The sequence below is a fragment of the Fusarium keratoplasticum genome, chromosome 2 (genome assembly GCF_025433545.1).
Source record: "Fusarium keratoplasticum isolate Fu6.1 chromosome 2, whole genome shotgun sequence".
In the NCBI taxonomy this organism is placed as follows: Eukaryota; Fungi; Ascomycota; class Sordariomycetes; order Hypocreales; family Nectriaceae; genus Fusarium; species Fusarium keratoplasticum.
In genome coordinates, this window is record NC_070530.1 from 1525512 (window position 1) to 1544383 (window position 18872).

An 18872-nucleotide genomic window follows, 5' to 3' on the forward strand; every position below is an offset into this window, starting at 1 on the left:
GGTGTGAATAGGTAAGAAAGTCATACTGCCGTTCCTGTGTCGAGTTCCGTCTTGACAGACGCAGTGCCAGCGTCTTCCACCACCTGTGGAAGAGGCTTGAATAGTTTTGCCATCTCAAGTGTAAGATCCATCGCTCCATACTGATCATCAATCTCTCCGACTGATCCCAATTCTTCTCCTCTTGACGCACCATCAGACATCACCCATGATTTAACCGACTTCAACAGCTGAATGACCTGCACGAAACGAGCGTCAGGGGACAGTCGCAACTCAGAGGTCTGTGTGTGCTTGAGCATGTAGTTGGCTAGCCAATAGAAATGCACACCGTCCCGCGAGAAGCCGTGTCGTCGAGGGTTGCTTGATCCCGGCAAGGTTGGTGGAAACTGATTGGCCATGTCGGTGTCCCAGTTTTGCTTGAACTTGCCCAGGGCGATGGTGAGTGCTTGCAGGCTCTGTGGGTCCGTGTTGGCAGCCGCCCCATCCACAGGAGTTGCCCGTCCGCTGTTGGTACCGGTCGGGGTCATCCAGTCACTTGGAGGGGGGGTTCCAAATTTGGAGAGCTGTGCAGCACTACCGTCCACCTGGGCTCGTCGAATCAAAGCCAAAATGCCGTGGATCAAAACGAACTTGCCATAGAGATTGGTGCTTCCTGGTTGGATCTGATACGATGGATGAAGGAGAGCCTTGAGGACCCAGTCCATCTCTGGTTGCTTCGCTCGTTGGGTACCAGAAGGGTTCGTCTCCCGCACAGCATCAGCACCCTTGAGACCAAGTGCCGCAGCACACACCTCAGCCTTGTCAGCATCCCAAGCGGCGTCATCGCAAGGCAGAGGCAAATGGATCTCAAACACATCGAAGAGTGGATTCGAGTTGAAGTAGAGACCCATTGCCACATCCAGAAGGAAAACACCAAACATCAGGCGGTTGCGTCGTTCTTGGTCAATCCAAGCCTCCCAGGCGAACTGCCTCGGGTCGAATTCAGCTGGGTTGAAGTCGATTCGATGCAGAGGGGACATCAAGGCGGTGTCATTGGGTGGCTGGAAAAGATTCAGCTTCCGGGCGTGAGACGCGAGCACAGGATAAATGTGTCGAGCCCGCTCCCGTTGTTGAGGCGATCCGTTCCAGAGCAGAAGGATACATGTTAACAGGACAGCCTGCAGCTCTTCGATGTCAGTCCGAGATGCAAATCTCAGTTCGCCTGTCTGCAGTTCAGCATTGGACATCATCTTGCAGTCACGCTGAAGCGCGACAACGAGAAAGTCCATCATTTCGCGAACGTTGGACGACGTGACACGGTCTGAGTAGCAAGCGCCAATGCAACACATGCCTGCGAGTAAGCCAGTGTATGCCTCCATGACCTTGAATGTTGTGACGTGGAGAAAAGGCATATGGATGTGGAAATGGGTGTACTTGTCCAAGAAGTCTTTGACGTTGTCGGGTGAAAAGTAGAGGTTCATTCCCGCGCTTTGGGGATCGATGGCCTGGTTAGGAGGATAAAAGAAGTTAAGGATCTGATCAGAGAGCTGGTTGTATGGATTCTGGAGATGGGATGGCATTCCCCAATTCGACAAGAGGGGGTCGGTGGCACTGGCACTGTCGCCTGTCGTTCCGGGCCCGGCATTAGGTTCGGGTTTGGTTCCGATCTGCGTCTGTCCAAGATTAGGATTGAAAGAGTTGTTGATATAGGTTTGATGCGCACCAGCCTGGAACATCTGAGACCAATCAAGGCTAGATTGTTGGTTGTTTGAACCGCCATACATGGGCATTCCGTTCTGAGCCGGGGGCATGCTGTAGCCGGGCATCTGTTGGTTGCTCAAGTTGGGGTCGGTAGCGTAGGGCTGAGAAGCACCCATGACCTGGCCGTTCATTTGGCGTCTGTCAGCGTTGTTACCATTGTCAAGACGGCCGAGCGAGCTGGATCGGGACAGCTGGCTCTGGTCCTGAGCCATGTTGTTCATGCCGTCATTGACAGGGACCATGCCAAAGGGGTGGACCATGTTGTCAGCGGGCAGGTTGCTCAAGCCGTTGAGGTGGTTCAGGTCGCCCTCGTGAGCGAGACCGGCAGCCTTCTGGGCCTGGGCGTTCTTCTTGACGTGCGCTTGAGGGTGGGACAGGTGGCTAGCTCCGGTGGGGTTTCCACGGCGGATAGAGCACTTTTGGAAGTGGCGCTTCAGAATATCACTTCGAGAAAACGTATCGCGGCAAAGGACACACATGTATGGGCGATCGCCGGTGTCTGCCAGGTGCATGTTAGTAATCACTGTATGTGTCAATAGTGCTTTCAGACTCACGTCGCAGAAGATGGCGCTTCAAATGCTTGGCGTGAAGATAGGTCTTTGTGCAGTGAGGGCATGGGAATTTGCCATCAGCATCCTTCACTGGAATGACCGTGTTCTTGGTGCCGCCAGTGCCAGCGGCCGGGGCAGCAGGCCGACCGGGAGCGCTTGGCAAGATACCGCGTCGTCCCTGTGACCCGACAACGTGAGTAGGCTGCTCGCCTTCCTGAAGAACCGATGTAGGCTGCATGAGCGAGCTAGGGCCATAAGGCGAAGAGACACCAGGCTGGGACATGATGCCGCCGGGAGGCATGGGTCGCAACACCGGAGGCCCTCGGCCACCAGCGGGCGCGGGCGCGATGGGCTGTGGGTGAGACGCGGTTGTGGTCGCCTGGGGCATCATGGCCGCCGAGGTGCCATAGGCCTGGGGAGGCGGGTATTGGTTCGGGGGCATTGAGTAAAGACCGCCACGGGCGCCGGGCTGCGATGTCTGCTGCTGGTAGCTAGGCAGGTTGGAGGCAGATCCAGGCGTGTTTGGGGTGCCTGGAGTCCGCGGCGTGTGCGGGTGGCTACCGTAGATGTTTTGCATGGCCGACGTTGGGGGCTGCAGCGGCGGCAGTGTCTGAGGAAGAGGCGAGCCGGTTTGCAGCTGGTTGGGAGAGATTGCGGTAGGTGAAGGATAAGTCTGACCAGAAGAAGTCGTGTTTATACCATTGGAGGGGTACTGCGAACCGTCCATGCTACCCTTAGGAGAGGTGAAGTTGGTGACAAGGGACGTGGTGTTGAAGAAACCGCGACGCAAAAACTGCCCGGGGTAGGATGGACCTTGGCGGTGGATGACAAGTCCAAGTCGAGGATTGCGGAGAAGAAGGAAGAGGGGTCGAAGGGATCCTCAGAAGTTTGCAAGCTTCGATGGCAAACAGAGATCAAGCACGAAGCCTTGTAGAGCTCCGCAGGCGAGGTTCCCGGATGGTGGAGGATGAGGCTCGTGGCAGGTCCCTCTTCTGAAGGTGGTGCTTTGGAGAGGGTGCACAGAGTGGAGAACTGGGTCTCGAACCTTTTTATTTTTTTTCTCCTTCAGGCGGGCAAGCTGTCAGGGCAGCAAGGTCGGAAAGGTGGGTTGCGGTGGGTGGATGTTGCGTGGGTGGGAGGGAGGGCGTGAGTGCGAGAGGCGCGAAGGAAGAAAAAAAAGAAGTGGGCGGGGGTGAGGTAAAAAAGACAGTGTTGCGGTAGCGGACACTAAGTAGCAATTTTTTTCTGCTTAGTACGCAATCGCAGGAGGGCGCGAGGCGGCAGTGGAAAGCGGCAGCAGAAGAGAGAACTTCGCAACAACAGCGGAACCGTTGAAATGCCTTGGCTGGCACGCACAGTACGTAGTAGTCGGTCTTGCACGCTCACAATTCACACACCTGGGTGGTGCAGTGAAGAGAGTGGGAAGTGGATAATGCTGGAAGGGAAGTGGGCCCACGGCGAGGATGAGGAACCACAACGAGGATAGCTGGGGCTGGGATCTGGAGCAGAGAAAAAAAAAAATAGGTCGCGGGTCGCGGACGTGTCTGATGGGGCCAGGCGCCAGACGCGCAAATCTTGCGGAGATATCGCGACAGTGAAGTCGGGCGAGTTGCTCAATGGGATGGGGGATGCAAGAGCTGGAATTGATGTGAGGGGATGTTGAAAAAAGTGAGTGAGGTGAGCGAGAAAAAAATTCGGGGGAGGTCGAGGAAGATGGAAGATGAGGGAACGGGAGAGAGGAACAAACCGAGAGAAGGAAGCCTGAGGTACCTCCTACCTCGCCGTACCTGCCAACCTCGCCTTGCCAGACAGAGGGCAGACAGTGAGAGCGCGCGCCAAAATGAGAGACGAGTTGCCCACCTGCCTTGCCTTCTCTTCTGTTACCCCTGTCGGCCAGTGAGAGACGACAACGGGAGAAAACGACCAGTGCAGCCAGAGCCGGAGTAAACACCGAAGTACCTGGTACCAGCGACATCTGCCAAGCAAGGACGACGCTTCAACACTGGACGCCAGCTGTTTGCAGCATCCAATTCTCTCCCCTTCCCTTCTTGTCCCGACACTTGCTCTTTTTTTTTTCTCTCGTTTTTTACTCTCTACACACCCGCGTCTGCTCTCGCCTATGTACTAGCAATCACCCTTCGTCTTTCTTCTCATTCTAATCGGGTCTACGGCGAAATTTCTGGCTTGTCCCAGTTGGCCGCTAGCGTGTGTGCCATTGCCGCTCTAAGCCGCCAGAATTGGGGCCCGAGAAAGGCACTGCGGTTTGCGGTGAATCTTTCAATACTTGCTCGTCACCTACTGGCTGCAGCCACGTCCAGCGAGTAGCCAGGTACCCTCGTCGTATCCACAGAAACGATCAGGGTGCTTCTTTCCCTTTCAGCACCGCCTTATCACCAACGCCTCAACGCACTGTAATTCTCCAGATGCCGAGGGGATGATGGATGGGGGTGATGCAATCTTTTACACCTCCAAGAGATACAGACACTGGCAAACACTGGGCATGTCCTCATTCAGGTTGCCGCCGGCCATGACGCCTCCCTAAAAAAAACTCTGCATCCCGTCCGTCCTCGCTACTGTACCAACAGGCGCATCCAGCGTATAAGGTACTTGACGGAAATGCCAAACACGCCAAACCGATTTGGGCGCATCGGCCAAGGTGTGCGTGAGGCGGCGACCTGACATGCAAGCCCCTCGCTCAGGCACCATCCTGATCTGATGAAATGCACCTCCGATCCAGAGCAGCCTCCAGCGTTGAGGCCATGAGGCAACTGAGGCGCTGGGCGGCATCGTTAGCAACAGCAGCGGCGGCGATAGCGGCACCGGTCTCGCCGTCCGACACCGCCCGGCAAGGGAGGGAGGAACCCTGGGCAAAAGGCGCGGGCACGCACGTCTGGGGATTCGGCCTCATGACAAAGGCCCGCCAAAGGCAACCAAACCCAAGGCCCTGAACAACCGTCTCTTATTCCAACGTCGTGGTCAGCATCACCGCATCACCGCATCACTATTTTTCCTAATATCACCCAGTGTCAGGCGGCCCTCCAATGCCTGTGTCAAGTCAGGGATCTGGCGGCACTTGCACCGATGCTCGCAATGCTGGCTCGTCTCGCCATCCTGGCCCTTAGGCAGGGAATCGTTCTGCACAAGAAAAGACAGAAACCAGGATGATGCACAACGCGTCGAGACACTTCACAAACGGCCTCTCGGACAACGGACTTTGCACGGTCGATTGGTACGGTGCGCCAAATGTGCTCAGGCCAGGGGGGGTGGGGGTGTCCTCCGCGTGGGAATTGTTGGAGGTTGGGTGATTTCGTAACAGGTACGCTTTGCCTCCCTACCTGTCAAGCTGTCCGGGCTTCCTGGACCGTTGTACACGATACCTCGTACTCCTAGTCTCCGGTGCGCGCTGCCCCATCCGATTCCCGGCGTCGTAGCCGGCCTCGCTACACACCCAAAGGTCACGATGCTTCACACCAAACCGAGTCCTCTCACCGCATTACCTCATACACGACTCGGACGCCGAGTTCGCGCCGGGATCTCTCGACCAGATCATGCAGCCCTTCTCATTTCGATTTTTTTTTTTTTTCTTGCCTGATCTTGTGAGCAACTTGAGCGACTAGTGTCGACGCTACGGGACTAGAGGATCGTGGCCAGATTTTGTCGACCGCCTTCAAGCCGTCGATATGTCCTTTGCGCTGAGACAGATCTTGACCAGATGTTTCATGCGTACCAGATGCTTCGAGACATCGTCCGGGGCTGTCTCGTGCATCTCTTGCGAGTCCCCATGGCCTGTTTATGGTATTGTTAACACTGGCGTTGTTAATGTGATTCAAGATTCACAAAGTTGTTTGGCCAACCCACCTACAATTTGATATCAATACCATTTCGGTCGAGGACCAATGGCAGGCTAGAGTTCCCGACTGCCTTGTTCGACAGCGGCAAACTTTCAAGCCCTGGTGGCTCCTGGGCATCTCAACGCCCGTCCTGGGGAGGTCTACTTGCTTTGCTCAACCATGCCATGGCACCATCCCTAGCCATGATACGTACGGCGCGCTTGTCGTTGGCCTCAAGAGCGGCTTAATAACGGGATCCCATGCCAAACTCAGGCGGCATGTCTTGGCAACAGCCGCGACCAAGGTCTGGCCTGTCCCTCTGTTGGCACTACACTGTACGCCGCCCACGCTGGTACGTAAACTGTTCTGGCATCGTGACCTTTTGGGCTTGCCAAACAGACTATTAGTTCCCTGAAGCCATGTGCGCATACGGGCAGGCGCTCGGCTCGTGACTCGAAGACGCCAGGATCCCAAGATGATGTGCAGGATCCACGAGTCAAGCGAGTCTCAAGCATGTTCCCTGTCCTCTGTCTCGCTCAAAAGCTAACAAGGGGCAAGGGCACTGGCCGCGGTGTGATCCTTGGAACCCTTTCATTCGAACCTATTGATCGGTGAACTCGGCCAAAAGTTCCCTTGGTTCGGGGGACAGCACCCTGGGGGAATACTTTTCGGCATAAAAATTCCACGGACGACGAGACATTGGCTCGGTACGAGAGAGAAAGCTCGACAAGTTAGCGCCAACAGCACTGACGATTCAACGGACCCCTGCCAACCTAGAGCGAAAGAGTAGCAGAGTGAGTGGGTCAACAGAAGCAAAAAGGAAGAGAACAAAATTCGCCGAATCCTGTTAGGACGTGCGAGGGACTCCGATCACTGCGGCGGACAGTCCGCGCGGAAAAGAAATCACCCTCAGTGTCGGTCAGACGGTGCGCCTGGTTTGTCGTCCCTGAAACGCAGGCACGCGCGAATTGATTGACACGAGGCACTTTGCTCCAAGGGTCCTCGGATCTCCTTGTCGTCAACGCCAGGCACTGCAACGGGGCCGTCCAATGGCTCCCGAAAACACCACGCCCGGCTGTTCCCACCGAGGCAGATCTCAGTGGAGCCAGACCCCTTGGAACCCCTCACCTTCCCGCCATAGCATTCTGCTTGAGGACGAACGAGGGAGGGAAGGGAAGGCTTCGATTCTGACTCCAGAAGCTTGTGGTGGAGTCCTTCCCGTGAGGAGGCGTACTCCATAGTTGGAGAAGAGTTGATCTGAGCCGCCCACGCTGGCCTGTTAAGAACCCGCCCATGTCGCAACCACCATGCTTCCCTCAGACCACGCACGATACAAAATATATATCACCTTGTCACGATATCACCATGTCCTGGTCCAGCAACCGAGTTGGGCATCTACCCGCCAGTACTGCCCGCTGAGGGCTTTCCGCGATCGGACGATGACCGGCAAGCTCGAAACAAAGGGACTTTGGGGGAATGTCAACCACCTCCCTCTGTGCATGCATAGCGGCGGGAACACCGAGACAGGCGTCATTCCCGAGAAACAACAATCAACGAACCAAGCTGGTTGAGACTTGGGGGATTTTTGTTCCCCTGCCACTGAGAGAGCTAGCAAATCTAGCAGCAGTCACCCCTGCCTCAGTGGCGGCGCCTCTTGGGCCCTCTTTTTACCAGGGCGCGGACGCTGTGGGACATTGTCATGGCCAGAACGTGGGACAGAACAACTGCCAGAGCCGCGATCGTGCGGATACACACCTTGTCGTTTATCAATCTCGACGACGTCCAACATGGCATTGAAATCAATCACGACCACGTTTCTCAAGAATCGTCCTGGGTGTTTTGCCTCTTCAACATGTGTCCTTACCGCCATTGTCAGTACCGGGCCGGGGTCGGTTACCCCTGGCCATTGCGTGGCCTGAGGTATCAAATTTTCTTCCCCCATGACTTCTTATGACGTTCTTTTTCTTTTTTCCGAGACTTCACCGACTCGAGAAACACCGCCGTTTTGCCTACCGTACTCGCGCTCCACCCAAGCTCACGTTTGTTTTAGCCAACGTTTGACAGGCAAAAGCTTGCTGGTGGCTACCCAGGAGACAGGTCATAAACAGGCCAGGCAAATTGCGATCCTGCACTTACAGCAGTTCCTCACAGCACATTGATTGATTGCCATGGAAGATATTCGCTGACAAATGGCGTAGTAATTGTGGCATGTACGAATCTGGCATGTGTGCCCGGCACCAGGGTCTGGTGGTGGCGGGCGCGGGTGCCGCCGGCAAGCTGTTCAAGATGTCATCGGTTGTCTGGTCGCTAACTGCGACTTATTCTGGTCGCGTAGGGATGATGCTCGCAACCTCAGCTGATAAGTGCGCAAGAGACACGCCCTTCTTGGAGACCCCTGCTCCGACAGTCGGGACTGCTCCATCGGGGTATCCGATGGAATTCAGTGGCTGACATGGACAACAGGGATTGAGGTCTGCCTCTGGATTTTACGAAGGTGAGGGCGGCTCGGGCTCCTGGAGGGTGCCCGTTTGACATTCGAGACAATGATACAGTTTCGTCGACGTAAGGGGCGAAAATTCTGGTCAAAGAAAACTGGACGCGGACAGGAGGATCTCGCCCGATATCGTCGGAGATGTGGCTCTCGTCCGGTAAGCCATGCACACCATCATGGTTTTCTCCAGTGCACCACACCAAAAGAGGGCCATGTTCGGCAATCGTTGGAGAAGCGGGCCTGGTGGAGAGGAGGAAAACTGCCGTTGGTGGTGCCGGACGGAGGCATGTTGAGCCTCAAAGCACCAAAGCTCCTCCTGCTGGGTCCCTCCCGCTCCTTGAAGACCCCGTCAGGGCCACATCGTCCTAACGCACAACATTAGGTAGGGAAAGGGCACGTCGCGATGGCTTCATCTCCACGCCATATATGAACTGCTCGCCGTGGGCGTCGGCAACACAACGGAGGAGGATTCCGTCCTGTATCCCTCCCTCCATCAACCCCCCGCGTGCTGTGCGTATCGACATTTTCCGCGCAATCAGCAAATGAACGGACCGCTTGCAGCGTAGGCACGGCTGCACGAGTCATAAATCATTAGCCTCGGGGTTTCGAATTCCCTGATACTGTACTGTATCGTGACGGCCAGAGAATTAAATCGCTCGCTCTCTCAATCGCACATCAATGTCCGCACGTCATTTGTTCAGCCGGGCCGGTCTAGTGATGAGCCACCGAAATCTACTCTGACTACGCCGTACAGAGAGATGAGCTGCACGTCTGAAGCGACAGGTGCGGAATCTTGAAGGGTGCACGGCCTCGAAGCCCTCCACCCCCGACCCGTTTCGGCGACAAAAAGAGCATCCGTCGAGGGTATCGGAGCTAATAGGGTAATGCTTATTTGACCAGCGCCAGCTTGGTTTTTCCCAACCACCCACAGCCGCCAGTCGGTCATGTACGTCACGAACGCCCAGCCTGCAACAATACGCCTTTCACATCCAACATCCAGCATCCCACCCATCATTAATCACCACTGGTGTCGTCTAGTGCGGAACTCTGCCGGAGAGGCGTCGTGCTTGGCTGGCCGCGGTGTCCGTTTCACCACGAGGCCCCCCCACCAACACCAACTGGTGGCGTCGCTGGCGAGCCGACTCGGAAAGCAAAATGCTGGTTGAGACTTCCAAACTTGGTCTACGGAGTGCTGGGGAGGGAAACTTGAGCCGGCTGTAAGATGACCTTGCAGCGCGGGTTAACTGCTATCAGTGATCGATATTAAGCAAGATACGATGATGACGATGGGCAGCCGATGCTCGCACCACAGCTGCGACACATGTTTGACCCTGGCGGTTTCTCCAGGTCTGTACGTACGTACGACACGGTACAGTACGTCTTCACCGCGGGAAGTGGGAGGGGCGCGCCACGAACCCTCCGCGAATCTGCTGTGCGTTGACTGGCTGTCGAGGTCAAGTACTCGATACCAGTACGTCTCACGAGCCCCAAGGTTTAACCACCGGTGCACACTTCACTTGAAAGGATATATGTTTGACGCTAGCAGTTGAGGCCAGAACGGTTCTCGAACTTGGCCCGGGCTACCTGTCAAAGGCAGGATTGGTGAATGAATGGATGGATGACGACGGATTTGTGATTTGAGAGGCTGCGAAAAGCTCCTTTCGCCCGCACCATTCCTCGGAGTTTCGGTGAGCGAACAACTTTTTCCTGACTTGCTTTTTGGCGCCTCTTGAGGCGTAATCTCCTTTTCCCGTGTCCCGTGTATGTATATCCGTATTTCCTGTCCCTCGCCCGTTTCACTTGACTCGAGCTATGGACTCGGGCGCTCACTGCCACTTGTTTTGTCTCGAAGAACCCCCAGGTACCTGGTTTAGGGAGATTCGCCTCGCCTCGGTTGAAAAGGTAGTTTATCGTTGGGGAGGCGACCAGAGGCGAGCTATGCAGTTGGCGACTGAGTCCTGGTGTGTTGAAGCTCATGATTGTGATGTGTCGGCTTTTTTCCCTGCGGGATATGCCGCGATAGAATGGTTGACAGTATTATTTGTCCGATACTGGCTGCCAATGCCAATGCCAAACAAACCCAGAAATGTCTCTGGACAATTACGGCAGATGCCCCCTTGTTGGGCGCCAAGTTGCGCTCCGCTTGCAAGCACCTGGGTTGCAGTCACCCCCCGAACCCTTCTGACTTGCATGGCTTGCATGATCATCATTCCCTGAATCGGGCATTGCGAGTTGGAAAGATGGCCGAGGAAGGCTGTGCAAACCCCCACGCGCCAGACGCGAGGGGAGGGGTTGCATGTTGCATTCACGTCGAGCCGCCCGTGACAGGGTTGTGAGCCTGTAGCTGCTGGCCAAGGCTCGCTGGCTGGTGAGGTTGGTGACGCATGGATGAGCATCCTATGCGCTGAGTGCGTGTCGAAGGAACACATCAACACATGCACACGTGTAATGGTGCCGACACAGGCGGCACGGACATCTGCGGCCTTGGGCGATTATCACTTGCTCGTCACACATGTCGGGTGAAGTGCGGTGCAGTGTGGATTTACCCTGGAGGTGACATCGTGAACGAGGCATTTGCTGCCCAGCTCTCACACAAGGACGACGAGCTTTGCTTTCTGTGCCGACCTCGTACAGTATAGGGTGAGAGAGGCGGAAGACTTGCAATTGCCCTTCTCGGTGCCTAGGTACAGTACCTATGTTTGGAATCAAGTCGGTGGTTTCCATGACCCGACGCGCGTCTCATGTTGTCGTAAGCGCCATCTCGCCACAGTTTGATGCATTGAATTGTTCGTATGAAACTGCCGTTGCTCAGATGGCTGGCCACGATAACGTCTGTTCGCTCGACGATGGGTTCAGAAACGTGGAGACGTCGATGGAGTCCCCCAGCTTCATGCTCATCCGTTCCTGACGATGAATGGATAGGGCCCGCATCCCGTTTGTGGCTCTGGTGGTCTTTCTAGCCAGGAACTGGCAACACCCTTATTTTTCTAGAAGATGGCTATGAGATGGGGCATCTGGAGTAGTTCCCCCGCATCACCCACCCCAAGAGATCATGTACTCTGTACTCCGTACCAGGCTATCCGTGCTGCAAGTGCGCCTCCATCGAGGAGGAATCCACTGATGAGATCCATCTCTCGGTGAGCCTCGGTGAGCTGACCTTCCACGTGACCTCAAGAGCGGCGCCGGCCTTACAATCAGCCGACACCGAGAGACAGCGAGCTGTGCCCCAAATTTTGCTGCGTGCTATTGAGGTGGGTTGAATAGCCTCGTCCAAACGTTCCGACAGGCCATATATCTGCCAATGGCAAGCCCAATTGCGCTGCGGTCCTCCCCAGGCCGGATACTCCAGGCCTGCACCCCCTCCAGAACATCATTGATCGGCAAGGCCTCCTCAGCACCTCGAGCCACCGCCCACTTCTCAACAACCGCACCACAATGCAAGCGCAAGACCAAGGACAACAACCCGAAGCGTGGCGTGAGTAGCCTGTACGGTTCGGGCCCTCGCGAGCCTCTCTCCATGTCCAACGTTCCCCTGCCCAAGCCCCGCGACTTCAAGCCTGAGGTTAAGGTCGACCCTGACCATGGGCTCTGGGGCTTCTTCCCCGCGCCGGGCAAGTTGCTGTGGACGCCCAAGGAGACAGAGGAGCACGGACGAGCGTGGACGGTCGAGGAGCTGCGAAAGAAGTCTTGGGAGGATCTGCATGCCCTGTGGTGGGTGTGTTGCCGGGAGAGGAACATGCTTGCTACATCACGGGCGGAGCTTCTTCGATCCAAGCTGGGATTCGGCGAGCGAGAGCTTGATACACGAGATGAAGAGGTAAACACAAATCCCAACGATTCTATGCCTGAACTGGAGTATTGGAGTGCTGACTCGGGAACCATAGGTCATGAAGACGCAACGAGCCATCAAGCATGCGCTGACGGAGCGATTCTATACCTGGCAGGATGCCGTTGAGGTTGCTGCGAATGATCCCGAAATCAACCTGAAAGGAGCCAAGGGCAAAGTCTACACACCCTCTGCGTATGAGGACGAGGCCGAAGCCACAGAGTGGACACAACCAGAGACGGAGGCGGAAGTCAAGGCTGCCGAAGAGACCAAGGACAGCCTTCCAATGGACGCCGTTGCAGCGGAAGCACAACAGGGCAAGACAGAGAAGCCGCTGGAACGATAAAAATCCGTTATCGATGAAATGATGCCACGCATAGTCGGGACATGTCTGGGACGGGAAAGGACAAAGGGCCATGATGTCTGGTTGGAGCTAGGTTGACTTATTCGTCGTGTACATCTAGGGCATGTAAGATACAGTAGACGAAACAAGACATGTGTGTGTATGATAAATGTATGATATACGACTGTGCAGCGCGGATATGAAGATTTGGCCGGGTCATGGTTGTCATGGCTCATCATGAGTAGTGTGGTCGACCAACTACGGATAGCATGAAGTTGCTAAACAGGTCAGTCATGCAAACCGATAAAACAGGGCATGAGCTACACGCTCGCATATGCATTCCGCATTGAGCAAGCATTTATAGTTCAAGTCACCGGGATTCCGTTTACCGGGATGGTGAAAAGGGGGCACGCAGGTCTTGTTGAGGCAGCGGTGGCACTGGGGCCAACAGCTCAAAGAGACCACGTCCTCGTCACCTCTCAGGAGAAGACGAGAAGGAAAATGGCATCTCATTTACACATTTGGCGAGCAACCGACGCCTCAGCGACGGCGGGACCCTGCATCGTACAATTGAAGCCCACATGCCAGCCCAATCATATGACGGTGAGTCTTCTGGGGACCGTCGCCGGCTCATACTAGCTACCTAGTCGAATTGGATTAAGCGATCTGGCAGATTAGTAGCCACGACGAAACGGGCAATGCATAATCAATAATCGGTGATCGGTCTCGTGGGAGCGAGATGATGGACTGGACAAACTGGGTAAGACGTTGCTGTTGGAGGCGTCAACCACAAGGTTAGGTTGAAGTTGGAGTGTCCTTTGGCAGTGGTCCTCTAAAATAATGAGGACGGTCCCCACACGGGCTACCTAAGGATTGACCTTGACCGATGCTTTCATCCCCTCCCCAAACCCCGCCACTTTCTTCGCACCTCGCTCGAGCTTCATCCCGCCTCTTTTGCTCCTCTCCTCCTTTTTTCTTAACCCTCACCTCTTCTCTCTACTACACATTCACATTCAGTCATCGACGGATAGTCACCATCGTGCATCATGGATGAGATTGCAAAGGAATACGACGTCATCGTGCTGGGCACTGGTATGTCGCTCCCCCCGCCTCTGCTGTTCGAACCCCCCCGCATCCAGCCAAAGCTTTGGACTTTATGCGATGGACGGATGGATAGGGAGTTTGGTGTCTCGATTCTGTGCTGACCGTGTTTTTTAGGACTGACTGAGTGTATTCTCTCTGGGTAAGTCGATGAGTGGACAGACGCAGCAAAGCTGGTGCTACAGCGCTTCGTCTTGCGATCCTATGCGCTGGCGCTTGATGGTGCTGGTGCTGCTTGATATAAAGGCGGTCGGCTGATGGTTCCCCCAACAGTGTCTTCAGCGTCAAGGGCAAGAAGGTCCTCCACATCGACCGGAATGACCACTATGGCGGGTTAGTCTCCCCTGCACCGTGATACACCCCCCAGAGACAACCAAGCTGACCGTGTTTCCAGAGAGGCGGCATCCGTGAACCTCGAGGCGGTATGCAACCCCCCACCCACTCCTCTACCCCCCCGACCAGCGTTCCTCCCCTTGACCCGACATTTCTAACGACGACCTCACGCAGCTCTTCAAGAAGTATGGCAACTACCGCGAAGGCGAGGAGCCCTGGAAGCAGTATGGCCGCCTCAACGACTGGAACATCGACCTCGTTCCCAAGTTCCTCATGTCCTCGGGCGAGTTGACCAACATCCTCGTCTCCACCGACGTGACACGATATCTCGAGTTCAAGCAGGTTGCCGGCAGCTACGTCCAGCAGGGCTCTGGAAGCAAAGCTACCGTCGCAAAGGTGCCTTCTGACGCCCCGGAGGCTCTGAAGTCCCCCTTGATGGGTATCTTTGAGAAGCGACGCATGAAGTCCTTCATCGAGTGGGTCGGCACTTTTGACATCAACGACCCCGCGACACACAAGGGTTTGTATCCCCGAGCGCAGCACCGAGAGCAATGCAGTGACTGCTCGCTGGTTGAGACCATCATGAGCTGACTCGTAGCTATTCAACTAGGTCTCGACATCAACGGCTGCACCATGAAGGATGTCTTTGACAAGTTCGGACTCGAGACGACCACCAAGGACTTCATTGGCCACGCCATGGCCCTGTACCTCACCGACGACTACATCACCACCCCCGGCCAGGCCCCCGAGGCCATCGAGCGCATCCGCCTCTACGGTAACTCGGTCGCTCGATATGGCAAGTCCCCTTACATCTACCCTCTCTACGGTCTCGGCGAGCTCCCCCAGGGCTTTGCCCGTCTGTCCGCCATCTACGGTGGCACTTACATGCTCAACACCCACGTCGACGAGATTCTGTACGAGGGCGACAAGGCTGTCGGTATCAAGGCCACCATGTCTGGTGTTGAGGAGATGAAGTTCGAGACCAACGCCAAGCTCATCCTTGGTGACCCTTCATACTTTGTCGACAAGACCAAGGTTGTCGGCCACGTTCTCCGTGCCATCTGCATCCTGAAGCACCCTCTGGCTGGCACCAACGACAGCGACTCGGCCCAGCTCATCATCCCCCAGTCCCAGGTCGGCCGCAAGAACGGTATGTGACCCCATATGTTGCCCTGTTCATATGTGTTTGCTGACAAGTGCTAGACATCTACATCGCCTGCGTTTCGTCCGCCCATAACGTCTGCCCCAAGGGCTACTGGATCGCCATCGTCTCTACCATCGCTGAGACCACGGCTAACCACCACCTTGAGCTCCAGGCCGGTCTGGACCGCCTCGGAAAGATCGAGGAGCAGTTCATGGTAAGTTACCTACATCAAACAAGTATTCTGCAGAGCTGAGCTGATGTACCTTTTAGGGCCCTCCCATCCCCATCTACGAGCCCAACTCGGACGGCACCAATGACAACATCTTCATCTCCAAGAGCTACGACGCCACCAGCCACTTCGAGACCACCACCGACGACGTCAAGGACATCTACCGTCGTGCGGCTGGCGAGGAGCTCAAGGTTGAGGGCTTGAGGGACGGCATCCAGGTCGCCGAGGATCAGTAGAGAGCTCGCGACCACGAGTCTGGGCTGGGGCTGGAGAAACCAAAGGAGAAGGTGAGCCGCGCAATGGAGGCAACGGCGTGCGTCAGCTTTGTTCTCATGACTGTAATCATCATTATGACAACGGTTGTTGTGGCGACCCACGACAAACCGAGGGTGAAGAAACTGTCCCTGTAGACGACAAGCACCCTTGAAATATACCTTTTTTTCGATAGTGTACCTCACGTATGATCCAATAATCAACCATATGGGAAATATGGATACATGTGTAATCAGGCATTGTGATATCTTTGATTATCAACAGTCAAACTTTTTGCCTCGTAAATCATAAGTACTTAAGTTAAGAAGAAGGTAGAGTAGCCCCTTTCTTTGCTCCAGCAAGGGACACCCGTGATATCTACTATTCTAGCCGAGCTGGTTTGAAACCCCCCAGCAACGACGCCACACGCGCAATCAAGTGCGTACACAACAACTCAGCGATGGGATCACAATTCATAGTATTCTCTTTTTTCCATACGCCCCAACTCCCAGGCAAAAACCACGGCCCCTGAGCCCGCAAAAATATGCCAAAATGAGAGAGAGAAAGACAAACAGACGTGGAGGAAGACGAGCCCAGAGATCTGGGCTTGACTCCTTTATCGACGGTTTGTCTTGCCCATGCCACGCTTTCCGACCACCTGGGAAGAGTCAAAGTTAGCAGTGGCTTCACGGATCCAGCACAGGGACAACTTACAAGATGCTTGGTCAGGGAGGCGGTCGTGTGTCGGTCGCCCTCGCCCTGGCGGGCCATGCGGTTCATGCGCTTCTGGTTGAGCTTGGCGATGCGCTCGGCCTTTGTGCGGGTGACGTCGTCCTGGACACCGTCGTCGCGGCGGCTGCTGGTCGGGGCTCGGCTTCGGGCCCGGCTCATGGAGCGCATGCGGTCGCGAGGGGTGCTGGCACGGTCGACGTCCATGGCATCCGGGTCCTCGGTGCCGAGGCGGCTGCGGGACATGGAGCGGCCGCGGGGGCGCGACTTTGAGCGGGCTCGCTCGGCGATGTCGGTAGCGTCGACTCCAAGGGCGTCGATGGCGTCCTCGAACTCGGAGAGGTTCTTCTTGGCCAGCTTGCGGGGGATGATGGCCTGGTTCTTGAGGCGCTTCTTCATGCGGGCCTCGTTGCGGATGAGCTGCTGCTTTTCGCGGATCAGCTCGGCCTTGCGCAGCACCTCGGCCTCCTCGTCGTCCTCGACATCCTCATCCGACTCGTAGAAACCCTCAGCCTCGAGCTTCTCCTCTTCCTCCTCGAGGGCCTGGAGCTTGGCCTCGATGTCGGGGTCGATGAAGTCGTAGACGTTCTTGCCGTCAAAGATCTCGGGGATCTTGTCGTACTTCCACTCGGGGTTCTCGAGCAGGTAGTCGGCCTTCATGTCGACGTTGAAGACGCCGGCACCGCCGTTCTCAACCTCGACATCCCTGGCCAGTTTCCGGCGCTCAGGGTCCTCCTTGTCGTACTTCTTGCGGTCCTTGACGCCCTCGGGGATGAAGGTCTCGAGGGACTGGCCGCCCATGGGCTGGGCGACGTGGATTCGGGACATGACATCGGCCAACCTGCCACCGATGTTGCCGCTGGCGCTTGTTCCAGCCTTGAGCTTCTGGTTCACGCGCTCGGCGATGAGACGCTCGCAGGCGGCGTTCTTGACCTCCTGGACACCCTCCTGGGTGTTGCAGGAGAGCTGGAGGAGCTCGACCTCACCAGACTTGAGGATGGACTGGAGCTCGGCCTGCAGCTCGGGCTCGAGGTCCTCGGGCTTGGTGACGTCGATCTTGTTGACGACGACAAAGACGAGCTTGTTGGAGAAGAGGGGCTTGATGCTCTTGAAGAGAGCAATCTGGGCGCTCACTGTGTAGCCACACTGCTCCGAGAGATCCATAAAGTACATGATGGCGGACCTCAAGTGGGCGATGGCGGTGATACTCTGCATCTCAATGGTGTTCATCTCCTCGAGAGGGTGGTCGAGAATTCCGGGGGTGTCGATGGCCTGGAAGCGGAGATACTTGTAGTCAAAGTGGCCGACAAACAGACTCTTTGTGGTGAAGGCATAAGGCTGGACGTCGACGTCGGCGCGGGTGATGCTGCGCAGGAAGCTCGACTTTCCAACGTTGGGGTAGCCGCAGATGAGCAGGGTCCTCGTGTTGGGGTCGATCGAGGGCAGACGGCCAAGATGCTGGCGGACCTGGTCGAGGTACATGAGGGGATCCTTGAGGCGCTTGATGAGGGTGGCCATGCGACCGAGGGCGGCCCTCTTGAGCTGCTTGCACTGGAAGAGCGACTGGCCGTACTTGAGCAGGCGGACATAGTCGCGGGAGATGGTCTCGATCAGGTGCTTGGCGGTGGAGAGCTGGCCGAGGGCGATCTTGAAGTGGTCGGCATCGTAGAGGGTGTTGAGGAGATCCTTGTGGAACGGGTGGATGTCCTGCAGTCGGGGGAAGCTCTCGAGGATGGCGCCGAACTTTTCAGAAAAGGTCTCCTGGGTGAACTTGACCTTGCGAGTGTAAAAGGCTAGACGTGGAAGTGTGAGCGACCTATATTGGGTGTCGTGGTTGTTTTATCAGTGCTCACCTCGAATACGGCTGATTTTGAAGCCGGCGCGAATCTGCGTGGGCAGCTTGCGCTGAGTCCGGCTCAGCACGATGTCCAGGAACTCCTGCTGAGTAGGAACCGGGGGGATATCCTTCCAGGTCGTCTTCATGATGGGCGATCTGTCGGATAATTCGATATGATTTTGTATTGGAGCGACAGAGGAGGAGACACTCGACGCTTGAAGGAGGATAATGGCAAATTCAGTTGGGCGGTCAATTTTTTTTTTACTCGTGTTATCGATAAGTGGGCGTGCGCGCGAGGGGAAGACGGGGCCTCTGATTGGTTGAGGCCAATTGGCATCTGGATCTCAACCCCGCTAAACCCCGCCGCCATACATTGAGCGCCAGCAGGTGAGGGTCAACACCAATCGAAGCCATTTTGCTTTGGATGGAGGGGCTATCGCAACTGCAAAAACTTTGATCTCTACCATAT

At 55.9% G+C, this 18872-nt stretch overlaps 4 protein-coding genes across 4 annotated transcripts; 2 read left to right on the forward strand and 2 right to left on the reverse strand.

Moving 5' to 3' along the window:
- Positions 1-20: 20 nt before the first annotated feature.
- NCS57_00241100 (uncharacterized protein) lies at positions 21-3015 on the reverse strand (the record flags this gene model as incomplete). The annotated part of the gene is made up of 2 exons (XM_053052442.1): positions 21-2236; positions 2292-3015. The coding sequence occupies 2 exons, from the start codon at positions 3013-3015 to the stop codon at positions 21-23; spliced, it is 2940 nt and encodes a 979-aa protein (XP_052917688.1).
- Positions 3016-11910: 8895 nt separating this feature from the next.
- Positions 11911-12781, forward strand: NCS57_00241200 (54S ribosomal protein L4, mitochondrial; the record flags this gene model as incomplete). The annotated part of the gene is made up of 2 exons (XM_053052443.1): positions 11911-12426; positions 12494-12781. The coding sequence occupies 2 exons, from the start codon at positions 11911-11913 to the stop codon at positions 12779-12781; spliced, it is 804 nt and encodes a 267-aa protein (XP_052917689.1).
- Positions 12782-13824: 1043 nt separating this feature from the next.
- Positions 13825-15821, forward strand: NCS57_00241300 (Rab GDP dissociation inhibitor; the record flags this gene model as incomplete). Its single annotated transcript, XM_053052444.1, has 8 exons — positions 13825-13870; positions 13997-14021; positions 14153-14212; positions 14274-14301; positions 14387-14768; positions 14823-15362; positions 15416-15570; positions 15627-15821. The coding sequence occupies 8 exons, from the start codon at positions 13825-13827 to the stop codon at positions 15819-15821; spliced, it is 1431 nt and encodes a 476-aa protein (XP_052917690.1).
- Positions 15822-16453: 632 nt separating this feature from the next.
- On the reverse strand, positions 16454-18549 carry NCS57_00241400 (Nucleolar GTP-binding protein 1; the record flags this gene model as incomplete). Its single annotated transcript, XM_053052445.1, has 3 exons — positions 16454-16495; positions 16552-18359; positions 18420-18549. 3 exons carry the CDS (start codon positions 18547-18549, stop codon positions 16454-16456), a joined length of 1980 nt encoding a protein of 659 aa, XP_052917691.1.
- Positions 18550-18872: the final 323 nt, after the last annotated feature.